The sequence below is a fragment of the Clavelina lepadiformis genome, chromosome 7 (assembly GCF_947623445.1).
Source record: "Clavelina lepadiformis chromosome 7, kaClaLepa1.1, whole genome shotgun sequence".
Classification (NCBI taxonomy): domain Eukaryota; kingdom Metazoa; phylum Chordata; class Ascidiacea; order Aplousobranchia; family Clavelinidae; genus Clavelina; species Clavelina lepadiformis.
In genome coordinates, this window is record NC_135246.1 from 17,600,178 (window position 1) to 17,620,613 (window position 20,436).

The 20,436-nt window shown below is 37.4% G+C and overlaps 3 protein-coding genes across 7 annotated transcripts; 2 read left to right on the forward strand and 1 right to left on the reverse strand.

Annotated features, from left to right (window-relative positions):
• The first annotated feature begins 285 nt into the window (after positions 1-285).
• On the forward strand, positions 286-4,866 carry LOC143465243 (rhodopsin kinase GRK7-like). 2 transcript variants are annotated; one of them, XM_076963438.1, is made up of 14 exons: positions 286-609; positions 788-1,011; positions 1,317-1,518; positions 1,775-1,877; positions 2,228-2,438; positions 2,669-2,784; positions 2,883-2,989; positions 3,121-3,220; positions 3,287-3,387; positions 3,530-3,669; positions 3,822-3,970; positions 4,061-4,192; positions 4,263-4,337; positions 4,481-4,866. In XM_076963438.1, exons 1-14 carry the CDS (start codon positions 504-506, stop codon positions 4,608-4,610), a joined length of 1,896 nt encoding a protein of 631 aa, XP_076819553.1. In that variant the 5' UTR covers positions 286-503; the 3' UTR covers positions 4,611-4,866. The 2 variants fall into 2 exon arrangements, with proteins under 2 accessions (XP_076819553.1, XP_076819552.1); XM_076963437.1 differs by lacking the exon at positions 286-609 and having other exon boundaries at positions 834-1,015.
• Positions 4,860-12,828, reverse strand: LOC143465241 (MORN repeat-containing protein 1-like). 4 transcript variants are annotated; one of them, XM_076963434.1, is made up of 12 exons: positions 12,566-12,828; positions 11,781-11,907; positions 11,502-11,675; positions 11,298-11,419; positions 8,954-9,136; positions 8,658-8,784; positions 8,289-8,396; positions 8,051-8,169; positions 7,404-7,594; positions 6,089-6,215; positions 5,456-5,611; positions 4,860-5,122 (listed from the first exon to the last, which is right to left on the reverse strand). In XM_076963434.1, exons 1-12 carry the CDS (start codon positions 12,705-12,707, stop codon positions 4,989-4,991), a joined length of 1,710 nt encoding a protein of 569 aa, XP_076819549.1. In that variant the 5' UTR covers positions 12,708-12,828; the 3' UTR covers positions 4,860-4,988. The 4 variants fall into 4 exon arrangements, with proteins under 4 accessions (XP_076819549.1, XP_076819548.1, XP_076819551.1 ...); XM_076963433.1 differs by having other exon boundaries at positions 7,299-7,594; XM_076963436.1 differs by lacking the exon at positions 5,456-5,611.
• A 2,210-nt stretch (positions 12,829-15,038) lies between these two features.
• LOC143465817 (26S proteasome non-ATPase regulatory subunit 3-like) lies at positions 15,039-19,648 on the forward strand. Its single transcript, XM_076964303.1, has 10 exons — positions 15,039-15,289; positions 16,887-17,089; positions 17,175-17,300; positions 17,427-17,575; positions 17,693-17,883; positions 17,988-18,091; positions 18,205-18,319; positions 18,461-18,684; positions 18,914-19,069; positions 19,328-19,648. The coding sequence occupies exons 1-10, from the start codon at positions 15,139-15,141 to the stop codon at positions 19,451-19,453; spliced, it is 1,545 nt and encodes a 514-aa protein (XP_076820418.1). The 5' UTR covers positions 15,039-15,138; the 3' UTR covers positions 19,454-19,648.
• Positions 19,649-20,436: the final 788 nt, after the last annotated feature.

Below are 20,436 nucleotides of genomic sequence, written 5' to 3' on the forward strand. Positions count from 1 at the left end.
TATTCATATTCCAAGAACGTTGTAATCGGCACGCGTTGCAAATGGCAATCCCTGCTTGTCCGTGCATAAGAGAGATCGCGCTTGTTTTGCGATAAAAGTCCATTATCTGATAACACAGCAAACGCAAAAGGAAAAATTTCAGTTTATTTATGAGTTGCTATGATTTCAAGACCAAAAAAGTGGATTTTTATAGCTGTCATAAAGCAAGACGAACAAGATTAGAATGTAAAAGATGGCAACAGGCATCAGCAGACTTAGTTGCGTTCAGGTGATTTTACACCTTGTTAATACAGTCTGAATCTATAGTTACCTGCAATCTATTTTGTCCACCTATCAGCCTTCTAGAATATTTTGAAATCTATTACGGTTACGTTTAAAGCAAGAATGTGACAAATGCAAAAGCCATTGTTAATACCTGAAAGGTTTCACACAAAAAAAAGTTTAATCACTGAAACTTGTTCTAATTTTTGATCGAAGAGGTTTAGCATCGAAAGCGCGCCATAATGGATATGTGCGGTATCGAAGACATGGTCGCCAACAACGTCTTGGTAAAGGCAAAGAGTGACGGCTCTTGTTGTACCAAGTGGAGAAAAGGTTTCGTGCTCCCAGGTAGGCACAAACTAAAAATTGCTTCCAGTAACAATGTTTTTCGTAACTTTTATAACCTCAAAGGTAAGTAACACGATGTTTGCAAATTGTATTTAAAGGCGAGCAGAGTCATAAACATTTATAAAGAGAATTGTAAATTTCACTTTGTTGAATCCTTTGCAAAAAAACATTCTTACAGATAAATCAGTTTGCGGCGAAACACAGAAGAAAATCGAAATTGAACTTCAAAGCGCGATGCCGGATAATATAAGATCGGATCCGAAAACAGCAAAAGAATACGAATTCTACCAACTCTGCGAGCAACAACCAATCGGCAAGGAGCTCTTCGGTAAATACTGCAAGGCGGCAGAACCGAAGATTAAAAATGCCTTCGCTTTACTTCAGGCTATTTGGGATTACGAGGCAGGTACAATATAAAAAAAATATACTAGTAAAGTGAGGCGAATGTTAAGTAATCCACTGTATGTCGTGAAGGTTCGTTTCTCGGTTGTAATGATTATAATTAGACGTTTTAAGTTGCCTGTCTGTTCTCGTATTTATCTGCCCATTACAATTTACAACAAAGCTATAATAACTCTAGAAAACCCGTAAGTCCGTTTGATTTTTCTCAGTAAGTCTACAAAAATTAATGCTTGTCAAAGTCTAAATTAAGCGTAAAAACTTGAAAAAATGATCTTAAAAAAGTGCATTTGTCCTCATCACCACAGATTGCTTCAGCTGAAGAGCGTAACGATGCGGCTCAGTGCGTTTTAAATTCCCATCTGCAAGATGGCGCACCGTACGAGGTTATGTGCCTACCGAAAGAGCTCAAAGCGTCCTGTTGCGCCCTTGTATCGACCGAATCTCCAACCCTGGATCAGCTAAATGAGATTATGAAGCCGATGAAGCATACACCAGACCCGCAGGAAGGTAAAACGTTGTTCACCATCGCAACCCGCTAATAAAAACAGGAATAATTGTGACTACGAATGTTATGGTAAACCTTCGGGTGAGAGCCGTTATCTTTGGAATATGACTTTTTCACCCTAAAACTTCTAAACGTAGCGTTTTTGGCGTCCGAACCGTAGCTTGAGTTGGAAAATATAAAATCCTATATTGTTGATCTTAATAAAAATATTTTGGAATTGGTTGAGGATCTAAAACACGAAATCTTTCCAACACGCAGCTGCAAAAGAGGTTGAACCGGCAAAGGGTTTAGCGATTACGTCACTCACGGATTCCTATCAACCTGATGTCGTCATAACCCACCTTTCAGCGGACGAGAGAAGGTGAAAACTTATCACATAGGCCACATTAAGCGTATCGGTCGGATAAGTTCCCTTGGAATTGCATCCATGTAAAACTTTTATCCACGCATCTGAAAAAACTTGTCTTTACAAGTTAACTTGCTTTCCGTATATCAAACAATAGTCAGTTTTAAGAAGTAGCATTTTTAACTACGCTCGTTTATAAGGTTTCCAAGAGCGCAAATCATCATGCTCATGGGTGCAATACTGTGGTCACCAGCAATGAATAGTCTATTAAGCCTAGTTGTCAAACACGCATCTTTGAAATTACAATGCGGGCTATGAACGGCTTAATGTGTCTTGTACATTAAGTTATGTGATTCATGCACCAGATACCACTGCATCAAGATGCTTTTCGACAAATGTAAGAGCGCTATATACCCGTTCATGACCGAAGAAGTCTTCCCAAAGTACAAGAAAAGCGAAGAATTTGAGACATTTGTGCGATGGAAGTGGAAGGAGAAAGAGCCGGTCACAGAAGATGACTTCCTTTCGTTCCGACTCCTTGGAAGAGGAGGCTTTGGAGAAGTTTATGCTTATCAGGTAGGACCACAATCATTAGCCGGAGAAAGCTCAGGATGAAAAGAAGAAATTGCATATTGTGTGATCAGCTCTTTTAGGGCGAGCTTTGTCTTTCCTTTCAAAGGGTAATGCTAGCATAATAGCAAAAGCAGCTTAAACTATGAAACGTTTTCTTTCTTCATAAACGCTTCTTACTGCTAGTTCAACCCGACCGTAAAATAGCAATCTAGCCTAATGTCTTACTACTTCAGGTGAAAACAAGCGGAAAACTGTACGCTTGTAAGAAAATCGACAAAAAGAAAATGAAACAGAAACAAGCGGAAAAAGTTGTCTTGAGCGAAAAGATAACGTTGGAAATGGTGAACAGGTAAAACATTGAAGGTCGCTAAGGTGCATTTGTAGTTGTTTGCCAACAGGCAAATTAAAAACCAACGAGCAGTGACAAGAATTTGTCTTCTTTTTCAGTCCCTTCGTCGTCAGCTTGGCGTACGCGTACGAAAATAAGCACGATCTCAATTTGGTCATGACTTTGATGGGTTCGGGAGATTTAAAATTTCACATTTATGAAACATGTAAATATCAGACTGAACGTTATGTTATAAAATTGTTCTGTTTAATAAAAGATGATTAATACAACAATCTGTTGGTAATTTTGCATTTGGCGCAGCGTCGTCTAATTTTGTTGCATGTTCCTTTTTTATAGCCGACAAGAAACGGGGTCTTTCAAAAGAGCAAACAAAATTCTACACCGCTCAAATCACTCTTGGCCTTGACCATCTGCACAGGGAGAACATTTTGTACAGGTGCTGGGCATTGAACAGCACTTTAATCATTACTAATTACATCACCGTCGTTCAATTTATTTACAGAGACATGAAGCCTGAAAACGTCCTCCTCGACGATAAAGGAAACGTCAGGATAGCGGATCTTGGATTGGTTTGTATTCTTCCGGGAGACAAGAAAACTGCCGGTAACCGTTGTAATTATTACTTTAATAATTCCATCCGTTAGGGGGCGCAGTAATACACAACCAATCGCCAAAGTTTGCTAGTCGCTTCACAACAACATTGCTTACTGTCTCCAGCTCATATTATGATGCTATTTCTGTAAAGGGCGGGCAGGTACCGTTGGTTTTATGGCTCCCGAAATGCTTCGTGGTGAACAATACGCGTTTGGAGTGGACTGGTTCGCTCTGGGCTGCACCATGTTTGAGATGGTGGAGGGCAAGGGACCATTTATCACCAAGGGAAAAGTATGTTGAGTTGAAGTGTTTAAACCTCACAAAGATTAAATCTAAAAATAATCACAAAATCACTGCGGTGGAAATTTATAACACTGAAATATTCGTTTCCTTTGGTGGTGGAATGTCCTTTAGACGTTAAAACTATTCACCATTTCTGGCAGAATAAACGTAAGATGAGCGTTACGAAAACGATTGAAACGACAATCAACGAGAAACACATTTACAAACGAAGCCACAAGGAAGACTTAAAAGACCTGATCGATCAACTTTTGGCTAAAGATGTAAAGAAGCGACTCGCGGGAGACGAAAGGTTAAGCCTTATATTGGAACTGCTACAATAATGGTCAAGTTAGGCTGCTTTAAAATAGTTTCACTGGCTGACTGACCTAGTTTTTCGCAGGTCCGCGGAGCCTATAAAAAGGCATCCCTACTTTGCCGATTTAAACTGGGAGCGCTTAGAAGCGGGGCTAGTTCCGGTTCCATTTGTACCAGATAAGAGTCAAGTCTATGCAAAAGATGTGTCCGATATAAGGTAACGTGCTAATGGAATGACAGATATTCTAAAAAAGTCGAATTCTGTAAACAAACGTTTTCTATTTCAGGCTTGCAAGTGAAGCCAAAGGCATCACCATATCTCAGGAGGATAAAGATTTTCACAAACGATTTGCGACCGGAAGGTAGGCTGTGGTGGTTTAAAATCTTTCTTTAAAAAGCCATTCATGCAAACAAGCACATAGTGGTCGCCATTAAAAACACAACCTTGAATCCACTTAAAATAAAATCTAAACGAGTTAATGAAATAGCATTTTCCGCTTTCAAGGGTCAGTATCCCATGGCAACGGGAAATGATGGAAACAGGTCTTTATCAAGAGGTAATGGATAGAAAAGATGACGTCACATCAAAGACGAAAAAAGCGCCATCGAAATCAAAAATCTGCATCATTCTTTAAATGGTGGTATAGATTGCTATAGACCAAGACGAAAAGCTCGTTGAAAAAGTTTGACGAGTTCACGACGAATAAGAAATCGGGATGCTCACTCACTTGGCCAATCAAGTGCACTACGATGAAGCTTTAACAAAAATCGATTTTATGTACTGTAGGCTTATTTTCGACTTCGAGTAATGTATCTATATAAGGTGTCACCTTTAAATTTGTCCTCACATAATCATAACCTACATGAGAACTCACACGGTGCAATGTTGTTCAAATTTCTTTGTATTTCGTAGCAACAGTTTCAAAAATATATAATTTATAACATGAAAGTAAAGATTAAAATGTCTAAGGACCGCAAATCTACGAGCAGATGACGGTAATCGCCTCCCGACATCAATTCCTCTTTGGAGTAGTCTTTTTCGGCGGTTTTCGAGGTGCAGTTATTTTAATGACGACAAAGGCCGGTGGTAGTCGTTTCCCGAGGAATGATGGTTGGGTTATCTCTTCTACAATGAGGACGTAATCGCCTGACAAGATAAGGATGGTCAAGGTTTCATGTATACAGTCTGCCCGTAACTAATGCGCGTCTGGTAATGTTTAGAGAAAAATATATAAAGTCGGTGACGAGAAACAATCACGCTGTTTTTCGTTTTTTTTTTCCAGTAAAAAGTGTTAAAAACAAAATCTTAAAATTAAGTAAACGACTTATGTCAATGATATGTTATATCTACGAGCACATATTGCTACCGCTAATTCCGCACTACCTTAGCCAAAATCAAAGGGTAAAAATAAAGACAACAAACTACATTCTATAAATTTCAGCAAACGAAAAGCCTAAACCTAAAAAGAGCCTCACTTACCCTCTCTAGCATAAACAGAACTCAAATAATCATAGGATGGTGCTGGAGGTACTTCCCCTTGGCTCTCAATTTCTTTGGTTTCTTTAACCACTGCGCTATGCCCTCGTTTGTTCTTCATTTTGCTTTCCCTGGACTTCTTTCTAGCACTGGTTTTGCCTTGAAAATTTCAACTTTGTGGACAACGCATATTTGCATAACTGCAGCTAACTTGCACGATTTAGTCCTCATGCTTGGCCAATGACCTAATACTATGCTGAACTCTGTGGGCCTGTGAACTCTCTGTGAACTCTTTATTACGGAAATAAATCAACAGCCAGGTATGCCTGACCTGGGCTTAATGCTTTTTAACTTTTTAAATTCGCATGATTCGATATGTTAAGACTACAAGTGACGGATAGACTTCATAAGAATATGCAAAATCTCATTTTTCCAATACCCATTTCGTAACAAGCCAATCCTGGACGACTATTTACTGTTTACACATATAGTACAGTACATACAGTATATATTCATTGACTTTAAGGATTTTGAAGACTTTAAGCAAAACACTTGGGAGGTGGTTAATTTAATACTTATGTCTTTTTATATTGCTAAATACATGACTTGAAACAAGCAACGTTACTTTCTGCTCACCCATTTTGGCTCCTTTTTCCTCCTGCTCCTGTGGAAGTTTTGTTTTTCCTTTTCCTCCTTTGCCTTCCTGGCTGACGCTTGATGTGGATGCAGCGCTTGCCGTGCGGCTTCCTTTTGATCTCTTGGTCTATTGAAAACACGACAATGTCAGATTTTTCGAAGAGCCTGTCTTCATTTGTTAAAATTTTACGGTGGCAGATTATGTCATTTACGAGATAGTATTCCTGATATTAACAAAACTATACTAAAGAATGAAGAGGTTAGTGTGTTATCTACTGTTTTAAGAAATTTCAAAAATCAAATCTTGTCCAGTTAAACACTTGCAACAACAAACTAAAAGTTCAACATAAAAAATCTAGCCTCATGCAAGTAAAAATAAACAAAAAAAAAACGAAAAACACAACAAATTACCAAGGTGAAGCAGTTTGCTTAGGCATAACTAAAATTTGCAAATTATGAGCCAGTAAGCAAAACAAAAAACCTAAAAAATTTTACTCAACCATGATTCCAAGCAAAATCCCCAAGTCTGATGCCATTTCGTTCATAAATTAATCTTCCTACAGTATCGCTTACAGAAAAAAAGTAAATCAAAAATTTGCCAACTGCTTAAATTAGACCTGGTAGACACATTTGTTTCTCAACTACTGTTTGTAGAAAATGCAGAATATGTAGTCGTTCAGTAATACAACAGATATCTATGACATACATCTGTATGGTGTCACTAGACAAAGATTCTTCTTAAACAAGTGTAATTACTAATAGTAATGCTACTGTTACACTAGCATCATATTTAGAGTATATTTGCCATAGCAGAGGATGTACGTTCTAAGATAAGGAACCTTCAAGGAAGAAATCTCAAAAAATTTGCAACCAACAATTTTTAATTCAACATTACAAGATCAAGCATTGCATGCATCTTATTCATAAATTAAAGTGGCACCTGGTTGATCTGACAATTTTTCATCATTTATTAACTTTGTTAAGGTAGCATTGCTGCTGGGGCTTGATTTGTTAAAAATCAAACTAGAACAAGATTCCTATTTCGAAAAAAATATATAAGTGTTCTGTATTGTACATCCACAGCTATGGCACATATACTCATCTGTTATCCATGCCTTGTTCTATACCTACATGCCTTGATTGGATTAACTGGAAGCGTGAGATGTTACAGAACTACAGGGTTAGCAAAACATGCAAACAAAAAGCACACCTTGTCAGAACGAACAGAAGAAGAGGACACCGAAGAAACCCCAGGACCCCGTCGCAACGACGACGTAGACCCAGTTGAGGTTTGGGATAATGAAGCAGGTACTACCTCATCCTCCAAAAGAAAAGGGCGGTAATTTGGAGGAGCACTTGGAAGAAGAAGATCTTGAAACTCGACAAACCCATCTGCTGAGGATCTCTGTGGAGCGGGTGGTGGCAAAAGACGCAAGGCATCTGCGTCATCTCCAGCAACTTCCACGGATAACTCGAGTTGGATCTCACTTGTGGCATATTTGCTTCCTTTAAAGTTATATGTTTTCGTTTAAAATTCACTGATGCGTTGGAGATTGTAGAAATACCCGAAATAAGGTTAACACAATTGTGACAATATCAAAGAGCTGGAAATGGTGACATGCACTTGTACAAGTGACAGTTTATTATTTCTATGCTAAAAATGGTCTGAATCATTCCATTACAAAAATGATACCAATAACACTCTCTGTTATCAACTAAATAAAGTGTAGGTCTTATTCCAATAACTGCGATTTTTTCCTGTGACAATTTTATTTCTCAAAAGTAACTAATACAGGCATGAAAACTACTACATAAAGCACGTGATGTTGTAAATACAATTCCAAATAGGTAAATCTGAGGAATGTAGTTTCCAAAATCTTTGGTAAACAAGCTTTTTAAATGTTAAATGCAGGAACAGTGCCAAAGAAGCATTAACTTGATTGGTGGTATGCTTCATATCACCTGACAATGTTGAACTGTTGTCTGCATCATCTGTGTTTTCTGTTATAGAGGAATCACCTTGTTGATTGTCCGCTGTCATTTCTGCTGACTCATGGATTGTTTCTGCTGCACCAAACACCCTGCAGAAAAGCATAACGCAATTAACCATGATGTAATTTTACCACATTTTCAAAATGTTATGAAAATCATAAATTTTAGGTCTAAACGATGTTGCAGAAACGATGGAATCGACATTGACCTTGAGCTGTTTGGACTTTGCCTCTGTTTCTTTTTTAAATTTGATTCTTCAATATCCTCAACATCTTTGACAGTTTCGACGATTGGATAGGGAAGAACGTCATAACCACTAGAAATGAACGAGTCAAATCACACAAAGTTAACAGCAAATTGAAATTGGCTTAAATAGCGGGACACAGTATACAAGTTATACCACACAGCTTACACCCCAGCGATACTCCTCTTTACTTGGAATGAAGATATATCTTTTCCAACATAAAATATTTAATCAGCAAATATTGAGTATGGGCAATAAACGAAGTATTGACGTTAGATTAGTCAGCTTTACACTTTAATTTCAGATTACAATAGAAAGTTGAAAGTAAATTACAATGGTGTAGCAACTGGTTTTGCCTCTATGTCCTCAATCAACTCAAGAAGAGACTGACTCTGAGCAGCTCGCGGCGATTGAGAATATCGGTATCCAGCACTGATCTGAAATTCTCGTCCACGCTCACCTAAATGGAAATAAGATGTTAATGCAAAGTAGAGTAACCTTGCAAGAATATACCTTAAAGCTGTGAATACATGATTCCTTGGATTCAAACACAAATTGTCCTATCACAAATTCTGAACAGAGTGTGCAATATAAATGCTATTACACTTGCTCCTAAATCAATGAATAACCTGTCACAGGTTTATTGTTGGAGTCAACCAGAAGCAACTGAAGAGAAAATCGTTTTCCTTGAGGGACTTCCAAGTGCTTCTGGCCAGGAGAAAGCTTCACAGAAATCTCCGTGGCTTCAGTTTCAGGTTGACCGTTAATCCACAGTCCTTCATAAGTGAATCCACTTGTATGTACCATGGTTCCTGGTCGAATACAAAACATTAATTTTTTCAACTTTAACACATGTTTTTGCTAAAGTCAAAAATTAATTATCACTGCCCAACAAAAAAAAATTTTTTTTGAGTTGCCAGCGATGTTTCAACGGATTTAGGGTAATTTGAGGTCGCTGATTCCGAATTTAGCATTGGTTTTGCTGAATTGGTTCTAGTTTTCGAGATATAGTCATTTTCTTTATTTCAGCATTTTTCGCTATTTCTGGCATTAGTGACAGTGTTTTAGCTATCACGTCATTGTTTGCGTTTGGGTTGAAACCTCAGAATAGACTCAATTGTGATTCTTATTAAATAAACCTGCCTTATTTGTTGATGTACTGATAAAAATGCGCTAATTTCTCCTGATTTCTTGAAATTTTTAATGCACTGAAGGCAAGAATCGCTAACCTTGAACAAGTTTGCTTCTTTCGAGTTGCAGGTGTATAAAGCGTTACTCTTCTTAAAACTAGTTAGTAAGGCGACCGGTTGAGCACTGCAAAAGCATTCCCGTACCTGCGTTTACATCAGTACCAGATTTTCAAGAAACAGATATTGAGGAAAAGCATGAAAGGAAACATAGTGAAGCAAATGGTGACAGTTTTATTGATTACAAAGAAAGTTCTTCCACTCTCGAACAGTTCACACAAAAGGAATTTATCAGAGACCTTAACTTATCAAAAGAAGCATCTGAGGTTTCAGCTTCCAGACTGAAGGAGAAGAACTGTCTAAAGGTGGATGCAAAGATAACAGCTTACCGGACTAGAGAAGAGGAACTCCTTCCTTCTTCAGTCAAGATGCAGACCTTGTATATTGAAATGATATAACTGGAATTCTCCTCAAAATGAAAATTCCTAGACTACAAACAAGAAGACTGGCGATTGTTTATAGACAGCTCTACCAGAAGTTTGAAATGCATTCTGTTGCATAATGGCAACTGCTATGCATCTCTACAAAACTGAAAGAAGAGTATGAAAACGTCCAATTAGTTGTACGGAAGATCTGCTATGCTGAGCACCAGTGGTCGATTTGTGTTGACTTAAAGATGGTGAAATTTTTTGCTTGGGCAGCAAAGTGGATAAACTAACTATCCCTGCTTTATGTGCTTGTGGGACAGCAGGGCAAAAATTCAGCACTGGGTAAAAAGGCATGGTTCACAAGAGAAGACCTGAAAGTAGGTAAAGCAAATGTGATTAAAGAACCTTTGTTTCAAAGAAAGAAGATTATTTTACCACCTCTCCATGTCAGGCAAATGTGATTGTTGTAAAAGTTTTTGTAGACGTTTTCCAAAACTGACAATCGAAAAATTGAAAGCAGGCATTTTTGATGGGCCTCAAATTCGCAAATTAATCAATCATTCAAATTTGGAACAAGCATGAACAATGTGGAATTCAAAGCTTGGTCTTGTTTTGTGTCTGTGGCGAAGAACTTTTTGGAAACCACAAAGCAGAAAACTATCCAGAGCTGGTGGAAAATATGCTCGAGGCCTACCAACAGGTAGGGGCAAATATGAGCATTTAAGTGCACTATCTCCACAGCCATTTGGATAAATTTCTTGACAATTTGGGAGATTTTTCTGAAGAACAAGGGGAGAGATTTCATCAGGACATAAAGGTGATGGAAGAAAGATACCAGGGCAGATGGGAGAAAAACATGATGGCAGACTAATGTTGGTGTTTTCAGCATTATTGTACTGACGTCCGCCATAAAAAAGTCATACAAAAAGCGATTCACCAGCAATTATATATAAAAATAGACTTATTACGCACTGATTGATTTAGTATTGTGATATTTATGCATTTGACTATATTACTGGCTATTGTCCAAGTGTATTACAGTTGGCTGAGACCTGAAACCTAGTATTGCGTTATGTGTGATATGAGTGGAATTTCCGAAAGTGAAAAATCTAAATATCTCAAAAACTAGAGCCAATTGAGAAAAATGATTGCCATTTTTGAAATCAGCGACCCCAAATTAGCCTAAAATCGTTGTCAAATCTTTGGCATAAAAAATCGTGTTGACCAGTGATCATTCAGTACTAAGCGTTACTGCTAATGAAAAGTTTAACCGACATTAGACTAGTTTCTAAAACTACAACATTTAGCGATTAACGCAGTTACAAGAAATTAATGCAATTCTACTTAAGAAGGCAAACCTTGGCCATTAAACTTATCAGCTCTCCATTGCCCTTCATAAATCGAACCATCGACACAATTTAATTCGCCGTGGCCATGTCGGCAACCTTCCACCCAGTCTCCCTCATATTCTTCACCGTTCCTGAAAACAGATGCGTCATTCTTGTGTTATCACACAAGTTAAATCCTTGAATAGGTAAAGACATTGAACATGAAATACTTACGGATATGTTTGAATTCCTTGTCCGTGTTTTTTGTTCTTATACCAAGACCCTTCATATTCATTCCCATCGCTGTCCCTCATCACACCAGTCCCATGCCTTTGATTACGTGAGAATTCGCCTTGATACTGACTCCCGTCTGCATAGTTCATGACTCCATGGCCTTGCATTTCCCCTCTAGAAAATATAACAAGCTCGTTATATTTTGGAAATTAATTCAAGGATTTCTTTGTATTTTTCAACAAGCATAATAAGTACTAAAACGTTGTTGAAGCATCGCACTTAGAAAACTCTCCAGAGTAACTGTTTCTATTGTGTTGCCATTTTCGAAAGCCGTGTCCCTCTATTTCCCCATCTTTGAATTCACCTTCATAGTAACTTCCATCAGCCATGAGAAGTTTTCCATGACCTGTCAAAAGTGATTTTTGAGTAAAAAATAAAACCAATATATAAATAATTAACCTTCTATTTTCAGTTTCATAATAAACTTAAACGTGAATATTTAGGCTCACATAAGAAAAGTTAAATTACATATATATAGCAGTGTCAATCTTTTGCAACAAAAAAAATGTGACCAAACTTGCTCATATAAGTAACCTAATATCATTCTATTCAAAATTATAAAAGCATCACATATTGGTCTCGCTTGCCACTCGATAATATCCAAAGAGATGCGGCCAACTCACACCTTGGTAGCTATTACCAAAGGTCGAGTATATACAATAATAAGCTGCATAGAGTTTGCATTTGTGGTGTCTCCTTAAGGTGGCAGTGGCAAGTGAGAAACTACCGGTATACAACCAAGTATTTTAATAAACTGGTATCAGGAATAAAACTGAATTTTTTAAATTTAAAATTGTAAATTACATGGTAGACTATATTGAAAAGGGATAAAATGGAAAACAATGTAAACAAAACACACAAAACTCAGAATAATACTTTTTCACATCGTTTAGGCTACAACTTATTTTATTTTCTTCATTGCCACTTGCCTGCTGTTCAGCTGTTATTGTATTTTGTTGCAAACAAGCAAATAAACAAAAAAATTGACTCAGTAGATTACATACCATGTTTCTTTCCTTTTAACCACTCCCCTTCATAACGAAAGAACTTGTTCTTATAAAAGTACACGCCATAGCCGTTTCTCAACTGATTAACGGTTTCTCCAACGTAGTAATTTCGTCTTTCACTTGAAATTCCTCCAGGCATAACTGATTAACAAATTACAGGTTGATTTAACATGTAACCCTTTAATAAAATATTCTAAATAATTAATTTCCTGTTATAAGATGCACAATTTGCGCATTTTAAAGGAGCAAGAACATGCAGTTTTGAAATAAACAAGGAAAACAAAAAGGATTTGTGAGCGTCACTAACCACCCAACGCCGTCAAATACAAATACCATAGAAATCCCATAAAGGTTAAAATAAACACTTAAGTCAAATATCGTAAAAATATAATGAAAATTACCCGGTTGAGATAAATTTTTAATAGAGTGATCTCGATGCTACAGTTTCAAAGCTATAGCGCAATTTTTTTTCCTACAGAATACGCGTTATAATTCAAAATGTTAAAAAAAGTTTGTTTGAAAATGAGTCCTAAGTTACCTCATGTTTGAATTAATTGATTCTTACCAAAAAGAAACTTGTGAACAAAAGTCAAATAGAACCTATTTTTGTTAAAAGCTTTTGTGTGTTTTATGATATATTCGTCCGGGAAAATAGTAATTTCATTAAAGTTTTCTTGAAGTCTTGCTTATTTGTACCTTGGTCAAGCTTCCAACTTCGGCAACTAGGTAGTTTTCTGCAAGGGTGCCGTAGAAAAATATCGGTGTCACTCTTCGTATACACTTTAGTGTAAATATTTTTGACTAACTTTTAAACAAAAGTTTGTTTAAATTTAAATTTTTCTATTTTAAAGGCATATTTGTTTAAAATAGTATGAAGGTACAAAATTCAAAAACACAAAACTTTTTTCATATTGTATTTATTTTTCATTTTGTAATATAATGACTTGCTATTATGATGTTGCCAAGTCTAAATCTTAGCTTATCCACACTCCACAGTGCATTGCGATCGTATTCGTATCGTTTATCTACTTTCACCAATGACTGTTGTGAGCGAAATAATGATAATACAGCTAATATTTTGCAGCATAATTAAATGAAAACATGCTCAAAAACAATCAATGAACGGGAAAAGCGGCGGAAGTCATCAAACTGTACGGAAAGCCTACACTGTAAAAAATCTTTTCTAATTATAAGTCAGTGAGACAATTGAGACTAATAGTTAGTCTTCCAACGAAAAGTATGGCTTATAGTTAGTCTCAATTGTCTCACTGACTTATAATTAGAAAAGATTTTTTACAGTGTACTACCGGTACCAGACTAGGGTTCTAGTAGCAAGTGCACAACCAACACAGGATGTCTTTGTGTACTAGACCCCAGCTGCCTATATATACTACTACGTCAGTCAACACGGGTATCGCATTATTTGATTGTTGATAATTGATGGGAACATCAATTCAGCAAATTGTCATTTGTTATAGGTCATTTGTTGTGGTCATTTTTATTTGTTCTACCTTAATACTAATTACTTAATATCTATATATACTAAGCGCCATTGCAAATTCTGGTAACATGCAGATAAAATGTATTCAATAGCCTAGACTGGAAAGTACGACAGTTTTCGATGGAAAATTGTGTGTATAAAGACGCAAATTTTGGCGTAGAGGCATCCACTGAAGGCTCAATTCTTTGTTTAATCATTATATAGGCTAAATTGGTGTTCAAACAACCAGCCGTTTTTTGTTTAACTTATTTATTATAAATCAGCGTGAAGATGAAAAAGTTGTCATTTTTGTTGATGAACCATATGTGTCAGATTGTGTAGGTGCCACACTTTCCACTATGGTCCATAAGGTTATGCCAAATTTGCTTTCATATATAGGCCTACTCTTTTAAAACTTTTGGACATCACTTATATATGGAAGTGTGAAAACCACAAAACTAAATTATCTAAAACTAAAGTCCTAATCCCCATCAACCCCAATTCTCATTTTTCATGACTAAAACACCCCCAAACCTTTCTCATTTCCGTAGGTTAGTGCTGTTACTTCCATGTGTTAGTGTCGTCTAAACATATTATGCTAAGTAATAAGTGTCTCAAATCTTGTCTTCGTTTTTTGACCTTTTTTAACAAGAAGTTGGTTGTGTAAAAGATCTAAAAGCCTCTATGGAAAGTTTGTATGATGAAGTACGCTACAAGCAGACAAGTCTGCGACTGCGAATCAACTATTTTCAACCAGAATATACAAGTTAAGTCTCTAAAATACTGAGTTGAGGAATGACCCTGTGATGATATAGGCTGTAAAAGACTAATATTTTAGTATTAGGTTAGGCTAGACGATGACACTTAATGATTTTTGTAAATAATCTACTTTAGTTGCTTAACTGTTGAGACTGGCAGCCTTATGAATACGCTAAGAAGTACAGGTATAAAGGAATCACTTAAGGATTCAATGGCCCTGCTGCGATATTATCATTTATATACATTTCAAGGTTGTAAAAAGCTTTGCAATATATTAAGGCTGTAGGATAGACTGTAAGGCTTCTTTCTGTTCTCTCATTCCATCTTTTAAATGGCTCGAAAAGTTAAAGAAAAGGAAACGTCAAAGCGACAAAAATCATCTAAAGATGAGAAACCAATGGAAGTGGAAACAAAAGAAGTGCCTAATGACACTAAACCGGCACCAAAAAGTCAGCAGGAAATAGATGTTCTCTCTGTGGAAGGTATGGCAATTTTTGTTTCGGGTGTTAATAGTTTATAGTTTATGAAACTACTCAAGGTAAAACAGTAAATACAAAAATAAGAAAAACTATAAACATTTTATGCAAAGGTTTGTAATTGCAGTATTAAATTTGGGGTAATAATGGGTTCATTTTATTGACATAAAATAACATGAAGTTGGTAGGCCTGTACAACTTTTTAAGCCATCTCTACTTACCCAAAAGTATTTAAAAGTGCATGAAATCCGCCCTCAGCTTTTTGTGCTCATTACTGCGTTTTGAAGCACTATGCAATCGTAGTGAAACAACACGATCTGCAGTTAGTAGTTACGTAGATTTGACGTAGTAACAATTGTTTGGCAATGAAATATCTCCAAATTAGATGGACAAGGACGGATGAGTTTAGGCTTTGCTATATTTTGTTGATATGTGAAGTGAAATTTTTTCACACAGTTAAAACTCTTGTTTTAAACTGTTATGTCGTAAGTGTGGGTCTGCCGCAGGAACAACAAGATAACGCAGTAAAATTGATATCATACTGCACAAAGTGCTGTTTGCTACACGCAAAAGTAGGACATAGTCACAGGCTTAAATATATGCTTGACTGAAGTTACGAAAAAACCTTTTCCAGAATTTGTGGTGATAAGAAATAATTACTAAATTTCAAGTTCGTGCAACATTATGCTCAGAATATATCTACAGTGAGACCTCGTTAATCCGGACCACTTCGTTTCGTCAAAAAGTGTCGGTTTAACGGAGTATCCGGATTATCGGAAAGTAAAAAATCAATCAATCTTGCAAATGCAGCACCGTGTTCAAAACGCAGTATGCACCTTACTCCAATTCTAAGTACCGGGTTTCTGGCTGGACAGCAACTAAAATAAAATTATATTTTTTGTATGATCCGACCCAGTGTCGAACCCCAGAACCACCGTATTAAAGACGAATGCTCTAAGCCCGAAGTGACGAACATGCGGCCGCAAATCGGTTTGACAACCGTTCTTGCATGGCGAAGCATTCCGGCAGGGCCAGCAGTCTTGAACTTTCTTTGACCTGTTTCTAATATTTGCGCAATGCGATATCAAAAGCTGATAGCAAGATTGAGTTGCAGCAGTATGTCTTCAATAGATTGCCGCACTCAACCGATGTACTGTACGTATTTTTTTGCGACCGCGGAAGCGTTGTTTGTTACTGTTGATGAACAATTTATTTTTTCGCAATAAAGACCGCAACGTTATTATGCGTAGATAATCGGCTATTGTTTCGTCAACTAACTACATACTGTATTAGGACAATCGTGAATCATTTTCGGTTAACTGTTATTAATCCGGTTTATCTGATTTTATTGCTATTGATTTAGCACATTTGTTCCAAAACTTTTGTGTCGGAGTCGGACAGCGGGGTTTCCGGATTAAAGGGGTAAAATGCATCTAGGAAGAAATCCGTTCCCGGCAGTTTTGTGTCAGATAGCGGGGATTCCGGTTTATCGGGGTCCGGATTAACGAGGTCTCACTGTATATGTTTTTATTAATTACTGGGAGGTTTCAGTGACTTGCTAAATCAGATTATTGTGCACAATAACAGGTGCTTTTCTTCGCAGATATCAGGGAACAGCTGGTGCTGATAGAACGTTCAGTTAATATCCGAGAAACGCGACATACACTCAGGGTCATTCGAAGCCTTCCAACCACTAGGAAAAAGCTAAATAGCCGCGTCTTCTTTCGACTTGCAAAGATCTTCTTCAACGGTCGTCAGCCAAATGATGAAGCGAACAAGAAATATTTGCTTTCCTGCCTTGATATGGTAGTGTCCCACTGTCCTATGGCAATGTCAAGTGCTGTAAACATGAATGATAATTTTCAGCCGTTGTGTTTTTATCTCTCCTCAGGCTTCAGTCGGTATTGAAAATACTGACTCAATCAAACCGAGTTCAAGACAGGCGAAAGTACCAAGAACACCAGAAACCGAAGTTTATGTCTTTTTGTTACTTCTCATCTATTTAATAGACAACAAAGTAAGTGCTGTTGAAAATGTTGCTACTTTCTGTGCTTTACACAAAACTGCTTGTAATAGAAAGCCACACCATACTAAAAAATGAGCCAGTTTACAGGTTAAATTAATTTCCTACTTGTCTTGGTAGATGTACGACAAAGCTCTTGAATGTGCGAACAAGTTGGTAACCATGCTAGTCAATGAAAATCGTCGGTCCCTTGACCCACTAGCGGCAAAGAGCTTTTTTTATTACAGTCGCATCTACGAGTTAACTGATAGATTGGCAGATATCAGAAGGTGATTGCATTGCATTTTTCTCTGGTAACCAATAGTGGTCATCACTGGTTAACAATTAATAATTTCATATCACTCTTCGTTATTGACATCAGCAACAGGATATGTTCATCGTTTCAGCTTCCTACATGCTCGACTTCGAACAGCAGTGTTGGCCCATGACAGTGACACCCAAGCTGCTTTGCTGAACTGTCTTCTTCGTAACTATCTGCACTATAACTTGTACGATCAGGCTGAGAAATTGGCAGCAAAATCAACATTCCCTGAGCCAGCATCGAATAATGAATGGGCCCGTTATTTATACTACACGGGTAAGGACAGTGCAATATTTTGTATGTATGTTAGATGTTGTTGTTGTTTATTGTTTTCGTAATATCAATGGAACTGTTTGAATTACACTTAAAATTTTTGAAAGGTCGGATTAAGGCTGTCCAGCTTGAATACTCTGAAGCTCGCCGAACGTTGGTTACTGCACTGAGAAAAGCACCGCAATCTACTGCGCTTGGATTCAGACAAACAGTCAGTGCTCTCTGTTTCCTGGATTTAGTACTGTCTTTATTTTGGTTTGTCTATCATACATTTACTGTATAAGGTCCATGGCATTTTTCATTAATGTTTACTGCATTTGACAGGTGAGCAAACTGTCCATTGTAGTTGAGTTGCTGCTTGGGGAAATTCCCGAACGAGCCCAGTTCATGCAATCCGACATGAAACGTTCCCTTTTTCCCTACTTTCATCTCACACAAGGTTTCAAATAAAATAGTTTATTATACTAACTTGTTATTACACATTATTACCTTTACCTATTTAACACAATATTACACTAATTCTTGACCGCAAACTTCAATGAGCAGTTTTATCAAATTAAAATTGTTTTTCTCTAATCAGCTGTCCGGACTGGAAATCTTGGTGCATTTACTGACACCCTGGACAAGTACGGAGATGTGTTCAAGGCTGATCGGAACTACACGTTGATCCTGCGAGTCAGACACAACGTGATCAAGGCCGGCATAAGGAGGATATCAACCGCTTACTCGCGTATCTCACTCGCTGATGTTGCCGGCAAGCTTCAACTCGACTCTGCCGAGGACGCTGAATTTATTGTTGCCAAGGTAACCAGCGTTGGGCGTTTTCAAGATCAAAACAAAATATGCCGATTAAATCGAACATGTTTTTGTATCTTTTTACAGAAATGTTTAACTTGTCTAGTTGCGCTTATCTCGTTCAAAATGTTACGTCAACATAAAAACTTTAAACGAATCCTATTACTGTATGCACGACCCACCTGCAGTGTACAATCAACAGTATTCGCTGTTTTGTAACAATTAACGTTTTGACCAGGCCATTCGAGACGGAGTTATTGAGGCCGAAATCAACCATGACGAGGGATATGTGAAAACAAAAGACGTGACCGACATCTACGGCACCATTGAGCCGCAAAAGACGTTCCACACTCGCATATCGTTCTGTCTCGACACTTACCGCAACTCTGTCATGGTATGTTTTAGCTCGTGTCTTTTCCCGGCTTAGGTTTAGCGTTGAATCTTTTCTGGCTTAAGTAGTTTGCGGAACTCGTTGTTCTTGTCTTCTGGTTTGGCCAACCAAGCATTACGTTGCTATTTTATGCAATGGTAAACGACGTTAAAGATATTTAGTTGTCCAGAAGCAACCATTTTAAAGTCGTTTTGTCTTCAACATTAACACGCCTAGCTTGCCGCACGCAAACAACTGAGCGTGTTATATTTTATGACGTAGGCGATGCGCTTTCCACCGAAATCTTACCACATCGATCTCGAGAGCGCCGAAGAGCGGAGAGAGCGGGAGCAACAGGACATGGAGTTTGCGAAGGAGATGGCCGATGAGGAAGACGAATTCCCATGAGTTGATCAGAAGCTTCGGACATTTAAGGAAAGTTATTCGTGTGTTTGCCGCAGCAGCTTATGCTGTTCAAATTTCGATTTTGTTCGACTAAAACCCTTTTCAGAAGATGGAAATGAATTTATCGGCTGCTGTGGCGCTTGTCTATGCGTTGATATATGTCCTGTCATGTTAATAAAATCTCATGTTAATGCTTTATTCAATATTTATTCTCAAATAAGTTCGAAAAACGCGACGGGTTAAACTTCTCGTTTTGTTGGAAGATTTGTTGAAAAAACAACGTTAATAAATAACTACTGTTTTTAGCTTTTACGATACTATTATAAGTTTTAAAACACTTGCTCGCTTAATCTATATGGATAAAACCTATGTTATTGCAATCGAGAAACACGTTCAGTTTAGATCCAATAGGATTATAGAGGAAGTATTTGCTTACATATTTGACGTAAAGTTCCCAATGTTTTAGAATTGGTTGAAATATGCACGCTATTGAGTACTGATGTTTCTGCTGAGAAAATAGTAGTAACGACATGTTTGCAGGATTTTGCTGGAATCACTTTGAACGTAGGAAATTATTTTCGCGATAGGCCTACTATCGATCAAACACGAACGAATAAATCAAATCAAAACATGTTGAACTTTACAACAAGGCGCAGAGATATCGTGCGTTGGTACGAAGTTTCTTCGAAAACATTAATGCTCAGACAAACCGTCGCCTTTGATTGATTGATTGATTCGCTTATGCCAGGGGTCGGCAACCTTTTGCACTTAAAGAGCCATTTTAACCGATATTTCACAAAATAAAAATCACTGGGAGCCGCAAAACTATTTTCACAATAAAACGAAAATATAATAACTAGTCTAACTGCTGCTAGTAGACTGCTAAAAACAACCTTTATCTTAATCGACTAATTATGACGTCACAACCAGAATGATTATGCTTTCATTTACTATAATGTGCTCAGTGAGATAAAGACGCGAGTGTT